The 19,702-nt window shown below is 54.1% G+C and overlaps 1 protein-coding gene and 1 long non-coding RNA gene across 5 annotated transcripts; one reads left to right on the top strand and one right to left on the bottom strand.

The window, feature by feature from the left end:
- Positions 1 to 10,146, top strand: SEMA3G (semaphorin 3G). 4 transcript variants are annotated; one of them, XM_006196387.4, is made up of 16 exons: positions 1 to 172; positions 1,939 to 2,099; positions 2,214 to 2,276; positions 2,502 to 2,621; positions 2,887 to 2,977; positions 3,095 to 3,211; positions 3,445 to 3,590; positions 3,714 to 3,828; positions 3,921 to 3,990; positions 4,252 to 4,396; positions 4,694 to 4,925; positions 5,021 to 5,112; positions 5,751 to 5,792; positions 6,523 to 6,751; positions 7,063 to 7,202; positions 8,547 to 10,146. In XM_006196387.4, exons 1-16 carry the CDS (start codon positions 64 to 66, stop codon positions 8,991 to 8,993), a joined length of 2,319 nt encoding a protein of 772 aa, XP_006196449.1. In that variant the 5' UTR covers positions 1 to 63; the 3' UTR covers positions 8,994 to 10,146. The 4 variants fall into 4 exon arrangements, with proteins under 4 accessions (XP_006196449.1, XP_015091315.1, XP_072797527.1 ...); XM_015235829.3 differs by having other exon boundaries at positions 8,544 to 10,146; XM_072941426.1 differs by lacking the exon at positions 8,547 to 10,146 and adding an exon at positions 7,312 to 7,758.
- A 4,479-nt stretch (positions 10,147 to 14,625) lies between these two features.
- On the bottom strand, positions 14,626 to 17,881 carry LOC140686573 (uncharacterized). The gene is made up of 2 exons (XR_012060401.1): positions 17,821 to 17,881; positions 14,626 to 14,834 (listed from the first exon to the last, which is right to left on the bottom strand). It is a non-coding gene; the product is annotated as an uncharacterized lncRNA (long non-coding RNA).
- Positions 17,882 to 19,702: the final 1,821 nt, after the last annotated feature.

Here is a 19,702-nt window from a genome sequence, read left to right as displayed (position 1 = left end):
GCGGCAACCAAGCAAACTACAATCAGCGGCAGGACCAGGACCTAGGGCAGCTCTGCAAGCGGCATGGCCCCCTCAGCCTGGGCCATCTGCTGCCTTGTGGGGGGCCTCCTGCTCCGTGGGGGCTGCCCCAGCCCCGGCCCCAGCGTGCCCCGCCTGCGGCTCTCCTACCGAGGTACAGGCGGTGCGCGCCCCGTGTGTGTGCGTGTTTGTGGGAGCCCTGGACCCTGCGATACCCCAGCTGTGGGGCCCCAGCCAGCTCTGGGTGGTCTGTTCTGCCAGCCAGAAGGATGCGGTCACTCCTTAAACAGCCATGGGGGAAGCACTTTACCTTCACTCCCCGGCATGGTGCTCCCAGCTGGCCGCCAGGGGCAGGAACCCAGGAAGAAGGTGGGGGAGGAGGACAGGTTCTGAAAGACAGGGCCAAGGTGGAGGTGGGAGAGACAGACACAGCGGGGAAACCTGAGGGGGCTGTTGAGAAAAGAAGAGAGACCTCAGCAGAGTTGGGCAGAGAGAGATGGGGAGGGGGCAGAGAGGGCAGGTCTGGACGATTTGTCTGCACTCAGCCCGGCTCCTTGCCCAGGGCAGACAGTATGGGAGAGGGCAACATCCTGTCCCTCTCGTCCTGCCCTTCAGTGGTGTCCTTCACCCTATCTCCGTGGCCCTGTTCCCTGACCTTGGCAGTGCTGACCTTGCCTCTTCCCCTCCATCCAAGAGGCCCTTTGTAGCCCACGGAGGATTCCGGTCTCCCCTCTTTGCTCATCCTGGTCCAGGAGGTTCCCCTGCAGATCTAGCTTATGTTATGCTTCAGCTGGGACACAGTTTCCTCTGAATCTGTGGAGACGGTCCATGGGAAATGTCCCCGAGACACAGGCTCTCCACAGATTCTTCTTGGGGAAGCCAGAGGGGTGATCACCTTCCCTCGGGAACCCCAGTCCAAGAGGGGAGACCCAGGACTGCTCTGGGGAGTCTGGAGGGGGGAATGTGGCTCCACTCTGGAGAGTCTGAAGAGTCAGTGTGGTGGGGGAAATGTGGTCCTGCCCTGGGAGCTGTGGGTTTTAGAGGGCAGTTGGGTTATAAGAAAAGGCCCAAATAGGGCAAATCCCTCCCAAAGTACTGTCAGCCATGGAGGGCTTCCTGAAGAGACTGTTGATGAGTTTGGGGATAGAGTAGGTGCTGGGCTGAGGATGACCTTTTGGGCAGGCTTGGATAGCCGGTATTCCCAAGGATGGCCCTCGCCCCTTCCCACCACAGCCTGCTGCTTGCACTTGCCCACCCATCACCTCCACCTACCAAGCTGGACCCCTAGGACCTATTTGAGAATCCCCACCTTCAGGGATCATCGTCCCCAGACAGCCAACCCCTGGGGCCTGGGTGGGCAGTGTCTATGGAGGAGAAAACCCTCTTTAGCTACATCCCTGGACCGGAGCCTACAGATCCACCTGACCATACCCAGCCTCTCCCACACCCAGGCCTTTTCCAGGTGTTCCCTCTGCTGGGAGCACTCTTCCCTACTCGTTCATGTGTCCCACTGAGTCAGCCTTGCACGCTGTTCAGATCACTTACCCTTTCTCCAGGCTCTCCCAGCCCTTTGCCCAGCTTGCTGCCATAAATCCTGTCAGCAGAGCTATCTTTCCTGGGGACTGGATAGGGCTCAGATGGGCCAGTGGGAAGATGTTAACTGAAAAACCAGGGGGCCAAGGACTGGGAGGGGTAAGGGCTCCTGGGTGGGCTGAGCTGGGTTGGGGGTTCAGAGCCCCCATCCCACCCACCCCCAGGAGCCATTTCCCAGAAGCCCTCCAGCAGCCCTGTGGATGGAAACATTTTCCAGATGTAAGTGTGTGTGGGGTGAACGCACAGCTGGGACCCTCCACCTCCACATGTTGGCTGGAGAAGCGGGCTGCGCAGCAGGCTCTGACCCCCTCCCTCGCTCCCTCCTAGACCTCCTTTCTGCCAACCGTTCTGCCATCTTCCTGGGTCCCCGGGGCTCCCTGGACCTTCAGGCCCTGTACCTGGATGAGTACCGGGACCGCCTGTTTCTGGGTGGCCGTGATGCCATCTACTCCCTGCGACTGGACCAGGCATGGATGGATCCCCGGGAGGTGAGCTGGGCTGACAGGGAAAAGGGTCTGTCTCAGAGTCAAGCAACTCTAGATAGGAGGCCTGCTGGGGAAACCGAGGCTGTGAGGTCAGGGGTAAGCCAGGCTGTATTTTAGGTCCTGTGGCCGCCGCAGCCAGGACAGAGGGAGGCATGTGTTCGCAAGGGAAGAGATCCTTTGGTGAGTGCTGTTGGGAGTGACACCCATCCCCCCTTCCTTGACCAACTCCCAGGCCTTGACCCTCAGGAGAGCCTGGGGCCGCTGCTCCCCAAGTGCCAGTGCTGGGGACACTTGGAGCAGATACTGAGGGTTCCTGATGGTCTGGAAGAATGTCCCCCTACTCTAGATCACCAGAGCTGACCAGCCAGGCAGCACCCTCTCATGCCCTCCATCCCTCCTCCCCAGGTGGACTGCGCCAACTTCGTGCGGGTGCTGCAGCCCCACAACCGGACCCACCTGCTGGCATGTGGCACCGGGGCCTTCCAGCCCACCTGCGCCCTCATCGCGGTTGGGCATCGTGGGGAGGTGAGCCGGGCAGCCCCAAAAAGGACTGGGAAGCATGACATTTCCTCCTTGCTGCCTGAACGCTCCCCATTGAGCCTGGGCCAGGGCAGAAGTGTCAGAGCCTGAAAGGCGTCTTTGTGGCAGGGAGCTGACCCCACTGGTGAGGCCCGAATAAGGGCGCCTTCTGCCCACCCCCACTCTCCAGCCGCACGCGATGGCCACCACCCGGGTGAGGGACTGCCCTGCTTTCCTATGTGACATGTCTGTCTCCCTCCTTCTCCCCCAGCACGTACTCCACCTGGAGCCTCGCAGTGTGGAAAGTGGGCGGGGGCGGTGCCCACATGAGCCCAGCAGTCCTTTTGCCAGCACCTTTGTAGGTAGGCGATGCCCAGACCGGGGCAGGCATGGTAGGGTGGGAGCTGGCTGGGAAGGAATGGGGCCTGGCTACAGGCCTGGCCCTCCTCTCCTGACCCTGCCTCCTACCCCTATCCCAGGAGGGGAGCTGTACACAGGCCTCAATGCTGACTTCCTGGGGCGTGAGGCCATGGTATTCCGGAGTGGGGGACCCCGGCCAGCCTTGCGTTCTGACTCTGACCAGAACCTTCTGCACGGTGAGCCCAGGGGTCTGCTGAGGGCCAGGCTGATTGGTGTCTGCCTCTGGCACTGGCAGGGAGGCGGGAGAGCTGACCCTGGAGTGGGGACCAGAGGGCAGCCCATCCCCACTCTACTCCCTGGGACTCTAGCCTCCAGTGGGGTCCTGTGCTTCTTTCCCTCCTCATTAGTTCAGCCTCCCCCCATCCTCCACTGTGAGGGCCCCCACCAGCTTTACCCTTTCACCTCCCAGAACCCCAATTTGTGATGGCTGCCCGGATCCCGGACAATTTGGACCAGGATGATGACAAGGTGTACTTCTTCTTCTCGGAGACAGTCCCCTCGCCCGATGGGGGCCTGGGCCGTGTCATCGTCAGCCGCGTGGGCCGCGTCTGTGTGGTGAGAGCTATGGAAGTGGCAGTGAGATTCCTTCCCGGACCTGTCCCCACCTGCAGAAGTAGGGAGGAGGAACAGGAGGGGCCTGTCCCCAAGACACAAGACTGACTGGCCCCTACCCACTAGAATGATGCAGGTGGCCAGCGGGTGCTGGTGAACAAATGGAGCACCTTCCTCAAGGCCAGGCTGCTCTGCTCCGTGCCTGGCCCTGGCGGCACCGAGACCCACTTTGACCAGCTGGGTAAGGCCATGGCCAGGGCAGGTGGGGTGTGGGCTGGGGGGCGCTCAGAGCCAATGAGTGTGGGGCATTGGTGGTGGCCTTCTGTCTTCCAGAGGACGTGTTCCTGCTGTGGCCCAATGCAGGGAAGAACCCAGAGGTGTACGCTCTGTTCAGCACGGTCAGGTGGGCACACGGCCTCCTTCACCCCTGCCCCAGCCCCATCTCTGCACCCTCAGCCTCCTCCCCTGAGCTTCTGCTTTCTTGTCCCTGCCTCACCATGGGTCCCTGTCTTTGTCCCTGACCCAGTGATTCCATGGCTGTATTCTCTGCCTGGGTGTCCTTGTTTTCTGGTCTCTGCTGGCCGCAGGTACCATCATCCTCTGTCTTACCTATGGAACCTATGACAGCCACCCTGGCCTGACTGTCCCTGTCCCCCCTCTGCAGTGCTGTGTTCCAGGGTTATGCTGTCTGCGTGTACCACATGGCAGATATCTGGGAGGTCTTCAAGGGCCCCTTTGCCCACCAAGATGGTCCCCAGCACCAGTGGGGGCCCTATGGGGGCAAGGTACCCTTCCCCCGCCCTGGCGTGGTGAGTATCTGCCTGCTGCCAGGCCAGGGAAGAGGGCTGAGTAGATGCCAGGAGGATTTCCGCCTGGGGACAGGCTTGAGTCTGTATGCAGCCTCAGGGAAGCAGCTGAGCTGGGGCTCCACAGAGGCTGGGCGGGGTTAGGAGGGGAGCAGAGCCCTGATGACACTAAGAGTCATTCCTATAGCGAGAGTGGTCCCTCTGAGGTTGGCGTGCCCAACCAGTGGGTCTCGGAAACACACTGGGATGGGATGTGACATCCCAGGAAGCTTCACGTGCTCCCTTTGCTGCTGCCCGCAGTGCCCCAGCAAGATGACCGCACAGCCAGGACGACCCTTTGGCAGCACCAAGGACTACCCCGATGAGGTGCTGCAGTTTGCCCGAGCCCACCCACTCATGTTTCGGCCTGTGCGTCCTCGGCGGGGCCGCCCTGTCCTCGTCAAAACCCACCTGGCCCAGCAGCTGCGTCAGATCGTGGTGGACCGTGTGGAGGCAGAGGACGGGACCTACGATGTCATCTTCCTGGGGACTGGTGGGTGGGCTTAGTGGGGTGGCCTCACTAGGGGAGTGTGCTGGGACCCAGGCTCTGCCTTCCTCTCTCACTGACCTCTCCCTTCCCTGCCTCAGACTCAGGTTCTGTGCTCAAAGTCATCGCCCTCCAGGTGGGGGGCTCGGCTGAGCCTGAAGAGGTGGTTCTGGAGGAGCTCCAAGTGTTTAAGGTGAGTAGGGGGACTGATGGGAAGGGTCCCCTCAAGCCCCGTCCCTGGGTCTAGGCCTGACTACAAGGAAGCAGGAACAAAGCACAGGAGGGAGATGGGCTGGACTTTACTGAACCCGCAGCTGGTGGGGAATGAAAGGGATGACACTGCTGCAGAGGCCTTACTGATGCTCCTAAATGACTGTGGGGCCTGGAGACGCAGTCTAAGCTGAGAGTTGGGGGGCCCAGAGAGGAATGGCCAAGGTGATGGTCCCCTGACAAAGCCCTGCCAGGCTCAAGTTGCAGTGAGGGGTGGCTGAAACCCCAACTTCCCTATGGGTTCTGCTGGCCCCTCTATAGAGTCAGGCAGGGGATCTGTGTCTGGGGAACTGCCATGCCTCCCCACAAGGGATGGGTGATTTGGGAGGGCTGCCTTATTGCTAGGGAGCAAGGTTGTGGCAGGAGACCCCAGAGCTTACTTTTAGCCAAGCCTTGGAGGCCTGCCAGGGTGAGGGGATCGTTCTAGCAACCCGATGAGTGTGCAAGACTGTCTGGCCTTAGTTGCCGGGGAGGGAACTGACCTGGTAGAAAGGTGGCTTCCATCCAGAGGCTGGAGGAGGCTGAAAGCCGGGATGCAGGGGAGCTCTTGCTTTTCCCCAGGTGCCAACACCCATCACTGAGATGGAGATCTCCGTGAAAAGGGTAAGAACAGCTGCCAATCCTCCCCAACTTCTTTCCTCTCCACCGGTCTCCTGAAGCTTCCCTGAGTGCTGCCATCATCTGAAGGGAAGCCGAGCCACAGCAGGCCCTGGGGCTGCCTGATTAGGCCCTGCAATGAGGGTTGAGAGCTGAGATGCCATGCATGAAACCAGTGGGCAGTGGGAGACCCCGAGGAAGTGAGTCTCTCTTCAGATCAGGGGAGATCCACAAAGTCCAGTTCCTCAGGGGTAGAACAAAAGGTGCTTGAAAACAAAATCCAGATTTTAAATCACTCTTAGGAGCCACTTTTTAGAGGCCTGCTGTGTGTCCTTTTGCAAGAGGCAAAAATCTCCCCAAGTTCATCTGCCCCAGTTTATCTTTGGGTAAATCTTGACTTTCGTACTGGGATCACTTAAAGCAGACTATACCTCTAAGGTTAATGGCAAGACAGGATAAAGTCTGTGGGGGTAGAAAGCAAAGATCAACTGCAGGGAGGGCCTGGAGAAGCCCCCTAGAGAACCCCAGGAGTTCCTTACCCCCTCCACACCCTAGCACAGGATCTAATGTAGATCAGGTGACTGATAAATGATTTTTGGTTTTGGGAATGCACCCAAGAGGCTCTGGAAGACTCTTGCAAATGGCAGGGGTCTCAGGAAAGCCAAAGGGGCTGAGAGCCTAGCTGCTTCCAGAAGGAGTGCAGGCTTACTATGGGCTCTGCCTGTGTCCCTCCCAGCAAACGCTGTACGTGGGCTCGAGGCTGGGTGTGGCCCAGCTCCAGCTACACCAGTGTCAGACTTACGGCAGTGCCTGTGCGGAGTGCTGCCTGGCCCGGGACCCGTACTGCGCCTGGGATGGTGCCTCCTGTACCCGCTACCGGCCGGGCACCAGCAAGCGCCGGATCCGCCGACAGGATATCCGGCATGGCAACCCTGCCCTGCAGTGCCTGGGCCAAAGCCAGGAAGGTGAGTGGCAGCAGGCATGGTGGTGCCAGCTGGGCTCCCACAGGGCCCCCTCACCCTAATGGCCTGGGTTCCACCCCTGTGAGGTGTGGCCTCAGGCTAGTCCTGTAGTACCAGACCATCCTTGGTTTCCCTGTGCGTGCAGCTCTTGTCAGTATATGAGTATAGGGTCTTAGGGCACAGTGAGTGGCTTGGGAGTTGATAGGCACCTAGGTCCCTGGCACATTTGTGGGGGCCCCTGGGCTGGGGGAGTCTCTTGATGGTCCCTGGGGTCCCCTAGTTCCTGAGCTGAGCCTATCTTCAAATCCCTCCAGAGGAGGCTGCAGGACTCGTGGCAACCACCGCGGTCTATGGCACGGAGCACAACAGCACCTTCCTGGAGTGCCTGCCCAAGTCCCCCCAGGCCACTGTGCGCTGGTTCTTGCAGAGGCCGGGGGACGACGGGCCTGACCAGGTGAGCCTCCAGCCTGCATGTGTCCTGAGGTCATACCCCTCCTTGAACCCAAAGCCTTAGGAAGGGACTCTGGGGGGCACCTGCTAAGATCAACTTAAATATGTATTAGGCCCGTGGTGCGCCTAGAACGAAGTGTCCCTGTTCCTGCCATCTGAGAACACCCAGGCCACATGTGGTGGAAGTTATCCAGCGACGGAAGCCCACAAACTCCTAGGGACTGAGCCGAGCTCTGTCTGAGATGGGGAGTAGCAGAGACAGAAGAGAGGGAAGGAGGTCTGGGCTGGTCAGGAAGCCCTGCATGCTTACACATATGGCTCATCTTTGAAGGGGTCTCTTCCTCAGGGGTTCTTGGTCCTCCTCTGCCCTAGGCCTGTGCCCCTGACCATTGGCCATTGCACACACACACATCCCCCCACCACACACACTGCCTGGCCCCACACTTCTTCACTAGAGTCCAGCTGTCTGCCCAAGCCCTCTCCTCCCCCATCCAGAAAGCTCTGTCAACCCCAGAGATGGCTTCAGTCTGGGGCCTGAGGATGGATGTGGGTGGGGCAGGGTGAAGAACTGTTCTCAAGCTGCTCCCACGGGCAGGGAAGGGGAGGGAGTGGGTTGATTACAGGAGGGGCTCTTCTTCCAGCTTGAGAACTGGGGGAGGCCAGCCTTGGGCCAGCTGTTGGGCTGGGCACTGAGAAGTCTCCCCGGGAGGGCCAGGGGTGGGGGAGTGACGAGATGGAGTTCCACAACACTCACCACCCAAGCAGGGCAGCCTTGGTGTACAGATGTGCAGACTAAAGCCCAGACAGGCTCCAGGCCAGAGATGGGGCCAGATCAGAACCATGCTCCCACCTCCTACACTAGGATGGGGCTGTGGGCCTCGCACTACGCAGGGAGTGACCGATGCAGACCAAGATCTGGAGGACTGTGTGTGCGTGTGTGTGTGTATGTATAGAGTGGAGAGGAGTCCTAGTCCTGGAGCTAGAAGGTATAGTCCCTCTGAGTGAAAGCCCATAGATACTCTTTAACACCCTCTGTTCCCTGGGAATGTGTGCCAGCCCCCCACCTCCACCAGCAAGGCCAAGATAGGGGCCCCAGAGCTCTGACTAGGGGAGAGACCAGTCAGTCAAATCTTTGAGAATCCCCCTTTGCAGGCCCTGTCCTGGGTTATGGGAAGGTGAGGCCCTGCCTGCAATTAGCTCACAGTCGAGGAGCCTGAGCCTGCCAAGCTGCTGGGAGGGGAGAGTAGGCTCTGAGATGGCAAATATGGAAAAGCAGGGGCAGAGAAGTTGATGGTGCAGGCCCTGCCCCACACTCTGCCCCACTCACGCCCTCCCACACCCCCAGCAGGTAAAGACAGATGAGCGCATCCTGCAAACGGAACAGGGGCTGCTGTTCCGCAGGCTCAACCGCCTGGACGCGGGCACCTACACCTGCATGACCCTGGAGCATGGCTTCTCCCAGGTGGTGGCCCGCCTGGCTCTAGAGGTGATCGTGGCTGCGCAGCTTGACGTCCTGTTCCCTCGGCAGCCGAGGCCAGAGGAGCCTGCAACCCGGGGAGGCCCAGCCTCCACCCCCTCCAAGGCCTGGTATAAGGACATTCTGCAGCTCATTGGCTTCACCAACCTGCCCCGGGTGGATGAGTACTGTGAGCGTGTGTGGTGCCCCTCCCGCAGCCGGAGCCGTGGCAAACAGGCCAAGGGCAAGAACTGGGTGGGGCTGGAGCTAGGCAAGAAGGTGAAGAGCCGGGCACAAGCTGAGCGCAATCGGACACCCCGGGAAGTGGAGGCCACATAGAAGAGGGATGAGGAGGGGGTAGTTGGGATAGGCCGAGTGGCCAGCACCAGCCCCCAGCATCTCCCACTCACCCACCGGTTAGGGCAGAGGAGGCCAACATGCCTGATTGTCTCTTAGAGATGGGAATTTCTGCCCCCAGACTCCTACCAGGTCACCCACAGGAAACGCTGGGGTCTGATTTAGGGCCCTGTGTCTGAGGCCTATTCCCTGCCCCTCTCTGTGCTCAGTCCCAGGCTGGAACCGGCACCCTCTGGCTGCTGGCAACTCCAATGGGACTGCTATTTGTTCTCAGACAAGGCCCCCGAGCACATTTCCGCTTGTGCCCGGGGGCCAGAGGCAAGAGGGCTGGGTGGTTCTCACCCAGCCTGCAGAACAATGGCCATTCTGAGTGACCCTTCCAGTGGGTGTGTGGGTACGTCTGAGGAGGTGCCTGGGCAGGGGGCCCTCAGGCAGCCAAGGAGGGTAGAAGTTGCCTCCTAAGCTAGCACGGGGGAAGAAGACCTATCCTGCGAGGTGGGTGGGAAAGTGGAGGCACTGAGAAGATGCTACAGCAAGACCCCCTCACACTCCATGCCCTGCAATCTTGGTGGTTCCCTGACACTGCCCACCACCTCTTCTCCATCTCAGAATCATAGAAGCATGGACTGCGAGAGCTCCCTGGGTCCTGGGGATGGTCTGGACCTCAGGACCTCAGGACCTCAGGACCTCATAAATGAAAGCAAGAGAACATTTCACAGCCTGACTTCCCTTCCCTAAGTCCCAGAGCTGCCAGGCCAAGTTTCCTGGGATGCCCACACTCCTGATGGGATTGGCCCTCCCTACTAGCAGGGTCATCCTACACGCTGATGAGCAGGGAGTGGGGGGATTCTAGGAGAATGTTATCCCCCATCTCTGTGGACTAGAGATAGGGAAAGGGGAGCTGGGAAAGTGTGGGGTAGTTGGAGGAGTGAGCTGTCTTTCCCAGGGCAATGCGACCTTGCCCACAGCCTGGAGGGGTGGGAATGTGACAGCTCTGTGAGCAAGCTACAGCTGGTGGGCAGGACCAGGGGCAGGGCTTTGCCTGGTGGGCCACAGAGGATTGAGGCTTTTGAGATGAAAAGGGAAAGGGTGGGAGACCCTCGGATGGGCTTTGGAACCCTAGGGCAGGCATTCTCAGGGACCCAAGAAGGCATCGGTTAGCCCAGGAGCCAAGTATTTCCCACCCTGGGATCTTTGGTTTCTGCTAAATAAGGGTTTGTCATGGATGGTTCATTTATGAAAATTTTTCTCTTTTAAGGGAAAGAAATGTAAGGGAGAAGCTGCTAAATCCTGCTGGCTCTTGGGGGCGAGGCTCAGGTGGCCAGGATCCATTCTGTCTGGGCGTGTAGGGAGGTGTTTTTGCCATCAGCGGTAATGTGTTTCTTGGGCTGGGGAGCATGGAGGGGGAGGAGGAGGACTAAATGAAAAGTTGTTCCCAGACTGCATACGAACAAGTCAGTGACGCACAAAACCGACAGGAGGGAGACAAGAACATCAGGTTCGAGATTCCCTCCATTAAAAAATCAAGATGAAGAGAGGAAGGAAAAAAAAAAACACAGACAAAAAGCAATACAGGGCTTCCTGCCCTGTTGAACTCAAACCCAGACTGTGTCTGCCTTGGATTTTATCCAAGCCCCCCATGCCCCACCACCACCTCCAGAGAACTGGGATCTGAAATAGGCCCTTCTTTCCCCCTTCGGAGTAAGTGAAACAGAAGCACTGAGATTACCTTGATAACACTTTGGGAAGCCGCTGGCCTAGGGTGGTTGTGGCTGAGATGTCAGCAGGTAAAAGCAGAGGAGAGGACTGTGGGGAGGGGCCTGGAGAAGAAAGGGGAGGAGGAGGTAGAGGCCACGGAAGAGGGTAGAATGGAGCAGGTGTCAGAGCTGCAGCCAACTCTGCCCCTCTGTCCCAGGAAGAAGCAACTGGGCCTCTAGGCTGGGTCCATGTGTGGCCGGCTCCAGGCAGGGTCCCCTAGGGAAGTTACTCTGGAAAACAGAGGGAGAAGGAGTTAAAAATCCTGAACCAGGAACACCAGCATTTGGAAAATTATGGACAGCTTCTACTGATTGCCCACCCCTATCCCCCATGGTACTGTGTGTTATTAACGCCTGGAAATGCCTCTATGTGTGAATTCTATTTTTGTATTCATATGTTGAGATGGGCCTTGTGGTTTCTCTGTCTTCAAAGCACAGTTCTCATAATTACTATTGTTCCTTTGTCACTGCCCCTCAGTGCTGGTGAGGACAGCACAGTGGTTTACCACACAACCTACAAGGAAAGGGATGAAGTTAATATTTATATCACATAATTATATCGTTATTGTACCTGTATATTTCTGTACTAAATTGTCTGATGCTATCTGTGTGAGCTGGAAATGAAGAGCCTTCCCTGACCTTTCTAGGAGGGATAAGCCACTCTGGGTGGTATTTCCTAGAAGAGGAGATAGGTATCAGGGGAAGGAAGGAGTCAGAGGACTTTGCCTATGAAGTGGAGATTGCTTGTTAAATTAGGAAAATCCTGTCCCTTGGGCTTCTGAGACTTCTTGGAACTTCAGGAAGATCTCAAGCCAGGAAAAAAAATGCTGGCAAAGGGCAGCTGGGCACGTAGGCTGCCCTCCTCCTTTTTCATAATAACACTTGACTTTTTGATAGCAACACTTGGCCTGGTGCCTGTCTTCATCAGCCACATACCAACGTGTATTAAGACCACTGTGTTGACAGGGAGGGGATAGCTCAGTGGCAGAGTGCGTGCTTAGCATGCATGAGGTCCTGGGTTCCATCCCCAGTGCCCCCATCAAGAAAAATAATAATTAAAATATAATATAAAATAATTAACATATAATATAAAAATAATAATTAAAAAATGAGTAAACCTAATTACTGTCCCCCCCCACCAAAAAAAAAAAGGCCACTGTGCTCTTGCTGGTGGGGGCAGGGGGGCTGGGCTGTGTGGTGAGAGCTGCAGCTTCAGCAGAGGAGGGGGAGCCCCAGAGTCTGGCCTGCTGGGCTGCAGGAGGTGCCTCTCCCCCACCTCCCACTCCCCTAGTGACAACATGCTCCTGCCCAAAGAGCAGAATCCATCGGGGCTGGAGGGAGATGGAAAAAGCCAGGGGTGCTTTAAAGATGGGAGGGACATCACCCCACATCACCAGGGAGAATACCCTCTTGCTTGGATGGGCCCCTCTATCCGTGCTATAGACTAGGGGGTGCTTAACAGGTCAGTCATCCATCCCATCTTGCACCCTGGCCCTAGGGTGGGACCCCTGCTTTTGCCCCCTGGACGCTGCACGAGCACCCAGGCCTGACAGAACGTGAAATCCTGTTGCCCTGCCCCAGGCCATCACCACCCCTTCCGAGAAGCCTCATCACAGCCCCACTTTGTGCGGAGTGCTGGGCTGGGAGGATGCGTGAATGCAGCCTCACAGCCCCTTCTCCCATGAGGTGCACAGCATCTCTGCTCCCAAATCGCCACCACCCATGCCCCGAAGACCCCTTGGGTCTGGACTTCCCCTGGCCCCTCACTCCCCCTCCCTCCTCCCATCTCGAGCCCTATTTCCTGCCTTAAGGATTTCACTCTATCTTCCTCTCCCAGCTTTTTCCTCTAAGTTTCACACTTCCCCTGGTCTTGGGGCCTGTTTCATAATTTCCCAAACAGGTTTAGAGCCGGAAAAGGGCTTCTAGTCAAACGTTTTCCAAAATGGTGTTCTTTGGAAAAACTGTCCCATGAGATCCTTGACAATGGTCAAATAAACACGAGATTTCTGCCCCCTTAGCCCCCACGGAGCTGTGCACTGGCTGCCTGCTTGCCCTGTGACATCCCTGAGGCACCCACAATGATCTGTTAATGTGCATGCCTACTACATGCTACATGATCCTCCAAAACATGTGGTCCTCTGTCCCTTTTTTTCCCATGGAGCAGTTACCATCTCATGTTTCCAGTGTTTTAAAGAGCATACTTTGGGAAAATGCTGGTTAGAGTAATCTCCTCCCTTGACATGAGAGATTAATCTCTGCCTCCTAAGCCTGTAAACTCTAGAGGCCCTGACTTTCTGGATGGAACAGCCACTTCTTGGTTTCCCATGGCTGGTACCAGAGCAGGGCCTGCCACCCCAGGACCAGAGCTGCCCAGCCACCTGCCTGCTGTCTCTCGGACCTGGACTCTGCCCTGCCTCTGGTTCCTGTCCTCCCACACCCAGCCTACCTCCTCAATTGACTTTCTGGATGGAACAGCCACTTCTTGGTTTCCCATGGCTGGTACCAGAGCAGGGCCTGCCACCCCAGGACCAGAGCTGCCCAGCCACCTGCCTGCTGTCTCTCGGACCTGGACTCTGCCCTGCCTCTGGTTCCTGTCCTCCCACACCCAGCCTACCTCCTCAATCCACTTCCTGCCCCTCCTGTGTCTCGCAGGGTCCTCTGCAGATGCTAGGATTCACCCCAAGACTGAGCCTGTCCTGCAGCCCCAAAGACTAGTTTCTAAGGAAGGATGGCGGGCAGGGTGGAGGCAGAATAAGGGTGAAAAACAGTCCTTTCATTTCCTTAAATGGCTTCTGTGCTTCCCTTTCATTCAGCTAAGCCTGGGTCAGGTCCCAGAAGCCTCTAGAATCCCCCAACTGCAGGAGTGGGCAGGCAGTAGCCAGGCCTGCCTCCTGCCCAGTTATCCTCTCTGTGGGCTGGCAAGGGCCCCAGATGCAGTTAGAGCTGAGTAGGTCCCAGAGAACTCTCTCACATGCCTCTGCCAGTCAAGCAAAGTGGGGGCGTCTCCAGCTAGCCACATCTCCTCCCTAAAACTAGCAGACAGTTGCTCAGAAACAGCCCAATTTCCACCCGAGTTAAGGATCCACCCCAGCCTCACCCAAGTCCTGGTCTGCAGAGGCTCCCCACAGGGAGAAAGTTCAACACATGCCAAGGTCAAGTTCCCTGGGCTTTCTGAGATCACAAACTTGGCCCTGGTGTGCCGCAAGAATGGGTGGAGCTAGGTTTGGATATAATAACTGATAAGGAGCTCAAGGATTGTTGGTCCCCCACCCTGGCTCCTCTTCCGGACTCACCCCCTCCTGAAGCACAGGAGATGAAGTAACACCAGCTGGGAGCCCGTGCCCGCTTCCCACCACCCAGCCCCAGCCTGTCTTTGCCGTGAGTACCACTGCTGGGCCCCACACCCTTGGAGGCTGTGTCCTAAGGAATCCTTTCACTTTCCCTGCTGGATTTTCTTAAAGGAAACTCCTAGTTCCTCAAATGCAGCCTTTTAAAAAAATCGCTCTCCACTGAGGACGGGAAATGCTGCACAGTCTCCAGGGGAGGCCTTGTAAGTGATGCCCACCCCCATCCCCACACTCAGCCTCCAGTAGTCAGCTAGTAACTTGCACTCAGGGACTCTGCTGTGAGGAGGACTCAGGGGACCAGTCTTGACCTCTCACCCCCAGGGAGAAAGATGACTGCAGTGTACCTTAGTCCATCCCAATGCGGTGTGTTTGACTGCCAAGAGCATCCCATTGGGCAAAGAGGGAAGACCAGGGCTATGGGACAGTTGGGGGCTAGAGAGGATTCCAAATTAACAGAGGCCTGGAGCAGAGTCCAGGTGTCTGTCATCAAGTGGAGGCGACAGTATTAGAGACACTCAAAGCTTAGATTTGCCTGTTAGGAGGACAAGGGGGGCTCCACTCTCGGAGATAAAGGTATGGAAGAATGACGTGGCAGACCAGCAGCTTGCTGTATGGGCATGACCTCATCTCTTCACTCTGCACCCCGTCAGCTGATAAGAATCTGGTGCTGTTTCCTGTAGTCCAAGGGTCTCAGACAATGGTGTGAACGGCTGGCCCTACTGGAAAGGACATTGTTCAGGGAAGAAAAAACAACACACCAGCACAAAGCCAGGGCAGGACCTGTCTAAACGTAAGGGCTTGTTTACAAATGTATGATTTCCAAGGTAGGGGGATACAATGGGGAATTGTTTCTAGTGAGGCCAGAGTCCCCTCCAAAGTGCTCCTGGGGGCTGGGGATGGCTTTGATGGCCCAGACAGATCTCAGATGCTCTGTGAGGGACGGACACTGATGGCGTAAATGCCTTCCTGTTTATCAGAGGTGCACGCAGGGCAGGCTTAAGGAACAAGTTTACACCAAAGATGAGGGGGAGGAGCTCCTGTGCCTCCCTCCTTCTACTAGGGCCTCATGCTGTCACGCTACTCAGGGACTCCAGGGCTAGAGGTGGTTTGCTAGGGAGAAGCCAGATTATTTCCTGGAAAACATCAACTCTTTGGTTTATGGCCTCCAACTGCCATGTTGCTTTTTGGAAAAGATGTACAAGGCACGAGACCCTTGCAAATAGCCAACCCCTCTGGAATGGGGCTCCCTGGTTTAGTCAGTTAGGGAGTCTCCTCAAACCAAGAGGCCCCTGTGATGCTGCAACTCACCTCCAGCCCCTGGGAGCACACAGGGAGCTGACAGTATCCCTGGGGTCAGGATCAGTGGAGGTGCTGTTTCTCATTGCAACCTCTGGCCCTGCCCACAGGAGTTCAGAGCCTTTGAACCACCAGCCAGAGACCCCAGATGTCACAGAGAGAGAGAGAGAGTGTGTGTGTGTGTGTGTGTGTGTGGTAGTAGGGTGGGGCAGAAGAGGAACAGAACCATATCACCCATTGCCCTTGGGACTTGCAGTCCCCATTTTTAGGGGTAAGAGGAGGACAGCTGGGGACACGAGGATCACTTTGGGTCTAGAGAGACCATGAAGGCAGTCCTATCTGAGGATCTGACCTATGATTGAAGTGTCATTGGTGACTTTTATATTAGTCTATAAATATAACAGGAGCACAACTCATGAATAAACTCGAATGGATGTGCTTAGAATAAGCAAAGAGCAGTAAATCGCGTGCAATCCCAAATCAAAGCAAGCTTATAAGCCTTTCTCAGCCTTCCAGGTCTATAGCATTATAACCGTCTTCCTCAACATGCTCACAGCGCCCTCTGGTGTCGGGTAGTAAAACAACAGGGTTGTAAATGCAGGGTTTGAGCACATTCCTCAAACTGCCCTTGAATGGGGGTCCTGAGCCAGACACCATGAAGGGGAGAAAGGTTAATAAGACAGACAGGTCCCTTTCCATAAGGGGATTCCAATCTAGTGGGAGAGACAATCATAGGACCAGATGGAGATTGAGGCAGGCTATAATAGGGGTACAAGCAGAGCCCATAGAGAGTGCCTAGGGATGAAGACGTGGCCCTTATGCTGGATTCACCAGGCTGAGGGTAGAGGTTATGGTCCACCAGACTGCAAATCTCATGCTCAGGGCCCAGTATTCCAGGGTAGTCATGGCAGAGTGCCTGTGGGAGGAGTTTCCTGAGAGATGAAGCCACATGTGGGGACACATCTGTGGAAGCCTTAGATGCCAATCCTAGCGGGGGCCACCTAAATAGCGAGCTAGCAGATGTTTTATGGTAATTAGCAGAAGGGAAGAGGGTGGATGTGTCAGCAGAGCAAGTGGACAAAGGAAATCATGTGGAGAGAAGGCTTTTGCTGCAGTCTTGTAAGTCACAGGGGTCTTAGCTGAGCACTGGCTGTGAGATGGAGACAAAGATAAACATCTGAAAAACAGTCAAATCGACAAGAAGGTGGTTGGGCAGAAAGGGAAACATAAGGAGATTCTGAGGTTTCTGGCCGTAGTTCATAGTTCCCACGAAAGTAATGATTAGAGGAAGGGGAGCAAGTGTTTTGGGGAATTTTTGTTTAACATCTATTCCTACCCTCCTCAAGTGAACTATTTGTTCTAGGTCTTAGGTTATAAAGTGGTAATTAATTCTAATAGGCATAAGATTGTGAAAACAGGTGATTAAAATAGTCAAGGTGAGTCTGGGGCATCTTGTAGTGCCAAAAAGTAAAGAAGTTCTCAAAACCAAACCAAGCCAAACAAAATGAAGCACACTATAATGGCAGTATGTGAAAAGGACATAGGAGTCCCAATGGCCAAAGCCAGAACAATCTGAGCAACAAAATACAGCAGTATTGGATTGTAACCCGAAGTATAATATACATATCCCTGAGTACATACTGATACAAATAATTGAATAAATAAGTAGGAGAGGATGAGTAAATCTCCCATGCAGAAGAACTCAGAATAATATATGTAGATACTCTATCCTTAAAGAGGGAGGGGGCATAAATCCCCACTCATTAACTATGGGCTGCACAGAGTGATTTCTTTCCAAAATTTACAGTATGAAAAGGGAGGAAAAAAGAGTAACTTTTCTCTTTCTGGAAAAGCTTGACAAACACTAACTTAGCCAGGTGACCAAGATAAACATCAAGATCAAGTGATGCTATGTTGATACATGTAACTTTGATTTGATGTAATGAAAATGGTCCTTCACCTGTGTGGTCTTACTCCCTCAAACCTATAACCCCAGTCTAATCATAAGAAAAACATTAGACAAATTCTAATTGAGGGACACCTTACAAAATACCTGACCAGTGCTCAAAACTGTCAAAGTCACCAAAAACAAGGAAAATCTGACCAACTGTTAGAGCCAAGAGGAAGCTAAGGGCACATGATGACTCAATGCAATGTGGTGTCCTGGATGGGATCCTAGAACAGAAAAATAAAAGACATCAGGTAAAAACTAAGGAAATCTGAATAAAGTAAGGGCTTTATTTAGTTGATAATAATGTATCAGTATTGGTTCATTGGTTGTGACAAGTGTACCACACTTATGTAAGATGTTAATAATGGGCTTGAAGACTCTGCGATATGTTCACAATTTTTCTTTAAATCTAAAATTATCCTAAATTAGAAGTTTAAGAAAAAAGCCCAGTTACTTACTGGAGAATGACTGACTAGGTCCAGATGAAGAAGCGAACATTTCAAAGTTGGATTTTCCAGCCTACGAGAATGGAGTTAGCTATTAACATTGATGGAGAGTAAGGGTATGCAGATTAAGAAATAGCTAATAGAGGTGTGTGCACGCATGTGCACTACTCTGATAGTTACCAACTGCACAGAGGCCAGGCAACTGAATGGGTGACAAACGCATTCCCCATCTTCCCACCCCTGCCAAAAGCTCCACCTCCCACCCACTGCAGCTGGAGTCCAGAGGGCACTGTTAAGATGGTATTTCTAACACTTTGGTAGTATACAAATGGACTCTTTTTAAAGGAAAAGATACTACCGCAAATGTCTGAGAATATGCCTGGTGACCCAAGGTATCGAAACTCTGTTAGACACTAAAATCTTAGTTTTGGAAGTATCTTTCAGCTGTGAATTACTGTTGCAAGAGTTGAGTCTTTAGGATTGGTAAAATACTGTTTTCAAGATGAAAATCGACAATTTAAGAACTCTCTTCTCACTTGCAGAGATCTGACAAAGTGTTTTTGGATGTCTAGATTAGGAGGTGCAACACTGAGTCACCAAACCCATGGAGAGAAAAATGAAGGAAAAAGTCATAGTCATGGGGAGCCCTGGGCCCCTGTGTAGTGGGCCCATTGGTCTTCCAGAGAAGAAATGCAACAGAAAGTGATCTGGTGCCTGGCCTATGAGGAAAAGTCTATTTTAAGGCAATTGATCGTGTGGAACATTTGGGAAGAAGTAGCCATAGATACGTAGCAAATTGAGCAAATAAAAAGAGGTATTCACTTAAGGAAAAAAGAAACATGTATAGGAGAGGAAAAATAATCATAGTGTACTGCTTGGCTCTGTAGTGAACAGTGTTTATATAGTTATAAACAAAAATTGTGATGCAATTATAAGAGATGGAGAGAATAAAAATAGGAAGGTTTTAAAGGTGCTAAATCTTTATGCAACATAATAAGAAGTCAATAAGTCTAAGATGAATAAATCAAGAAATGGCTAAAAAAAGTAGAAAGTAGTTGCCTTTAGAGGGTAGGACTGGGGGTAGGGACGGGTGAGTCAAGAGAATACTTTTCATTATAATCCTTTTAGTACTTCCTGATTTCTTCTTAGAGTATCACTTTGCCACCCACCCCCTTGTGATTCCAAGTGAATCTGGTCAGATCCAAAGGTGATCACTGTGGCACATTTTGGATATTAACTCTCCAGAGGTCATTTGAATCAAGAACCCCATCCTCTGCAATTAGTGACGATGACTCATATCCTGAGAACTCAGTGCCTCTGTCAGTGATGCTCCTGAGTTGCCCCAACTCCTGCAAATCCCACAAAATCATTAAAAACAAGCAAATATGAGATAGGTTCTATTCGATTTCTCCCAAGGACCAGCTGCCTTGCCTAATGTGACTGTCCTGGCATGGTCCCCTTACCCAAGCTGGAAACGGTCGAGCCCCTGAGCAGGAGGGCTTGAGTGGAGATGTGTCCTCATTCATGCTGGGAGGCACGCTGGAGTGAGGACACATCTCTGCCCTGTGTGGGCACGCCAGGCCCCGGCCTGTTTGAGTCTAGGCCCCAAGACTTACAACAGTGGCCTAGTCTCAGTCTAGTGTGGACTCCTTTGCTGGCTCACCTTCCTGATGAGATCCTGTGTGTTTATTTGCACAACGATGAAATCTCTGTCCCCGTAAAATCCATTTCCCTGCAAACCGCTTCCTCCAAAGCAATGTGTCTTAAGTTGAAAGTTCTATATTTAATTCACTGAATTTCATAGATTAGAAGGATGAGTTTTCCTATTCCCTCACTCTGCTCTCCAGATTCCTTAGTATGCTAGACAAATTCCAGAGTGAATTTATAAGGAGGC

This window comes from Vicugna pacos, chromosome 17 (assembly GCF_048564905.1).
Source record: "Vicugna pacos chromosome 17, VicPac4, whole genome shotgun sequence".
NCBI lineage: Eukaryota > Metazoa > Chordata > Mammalia > Artiodactyla > Camelidae > Vicugna > Vicugna pacos.
This window is presented reverse-complemented; position numbering and strand designations above follow the sequence as displayed.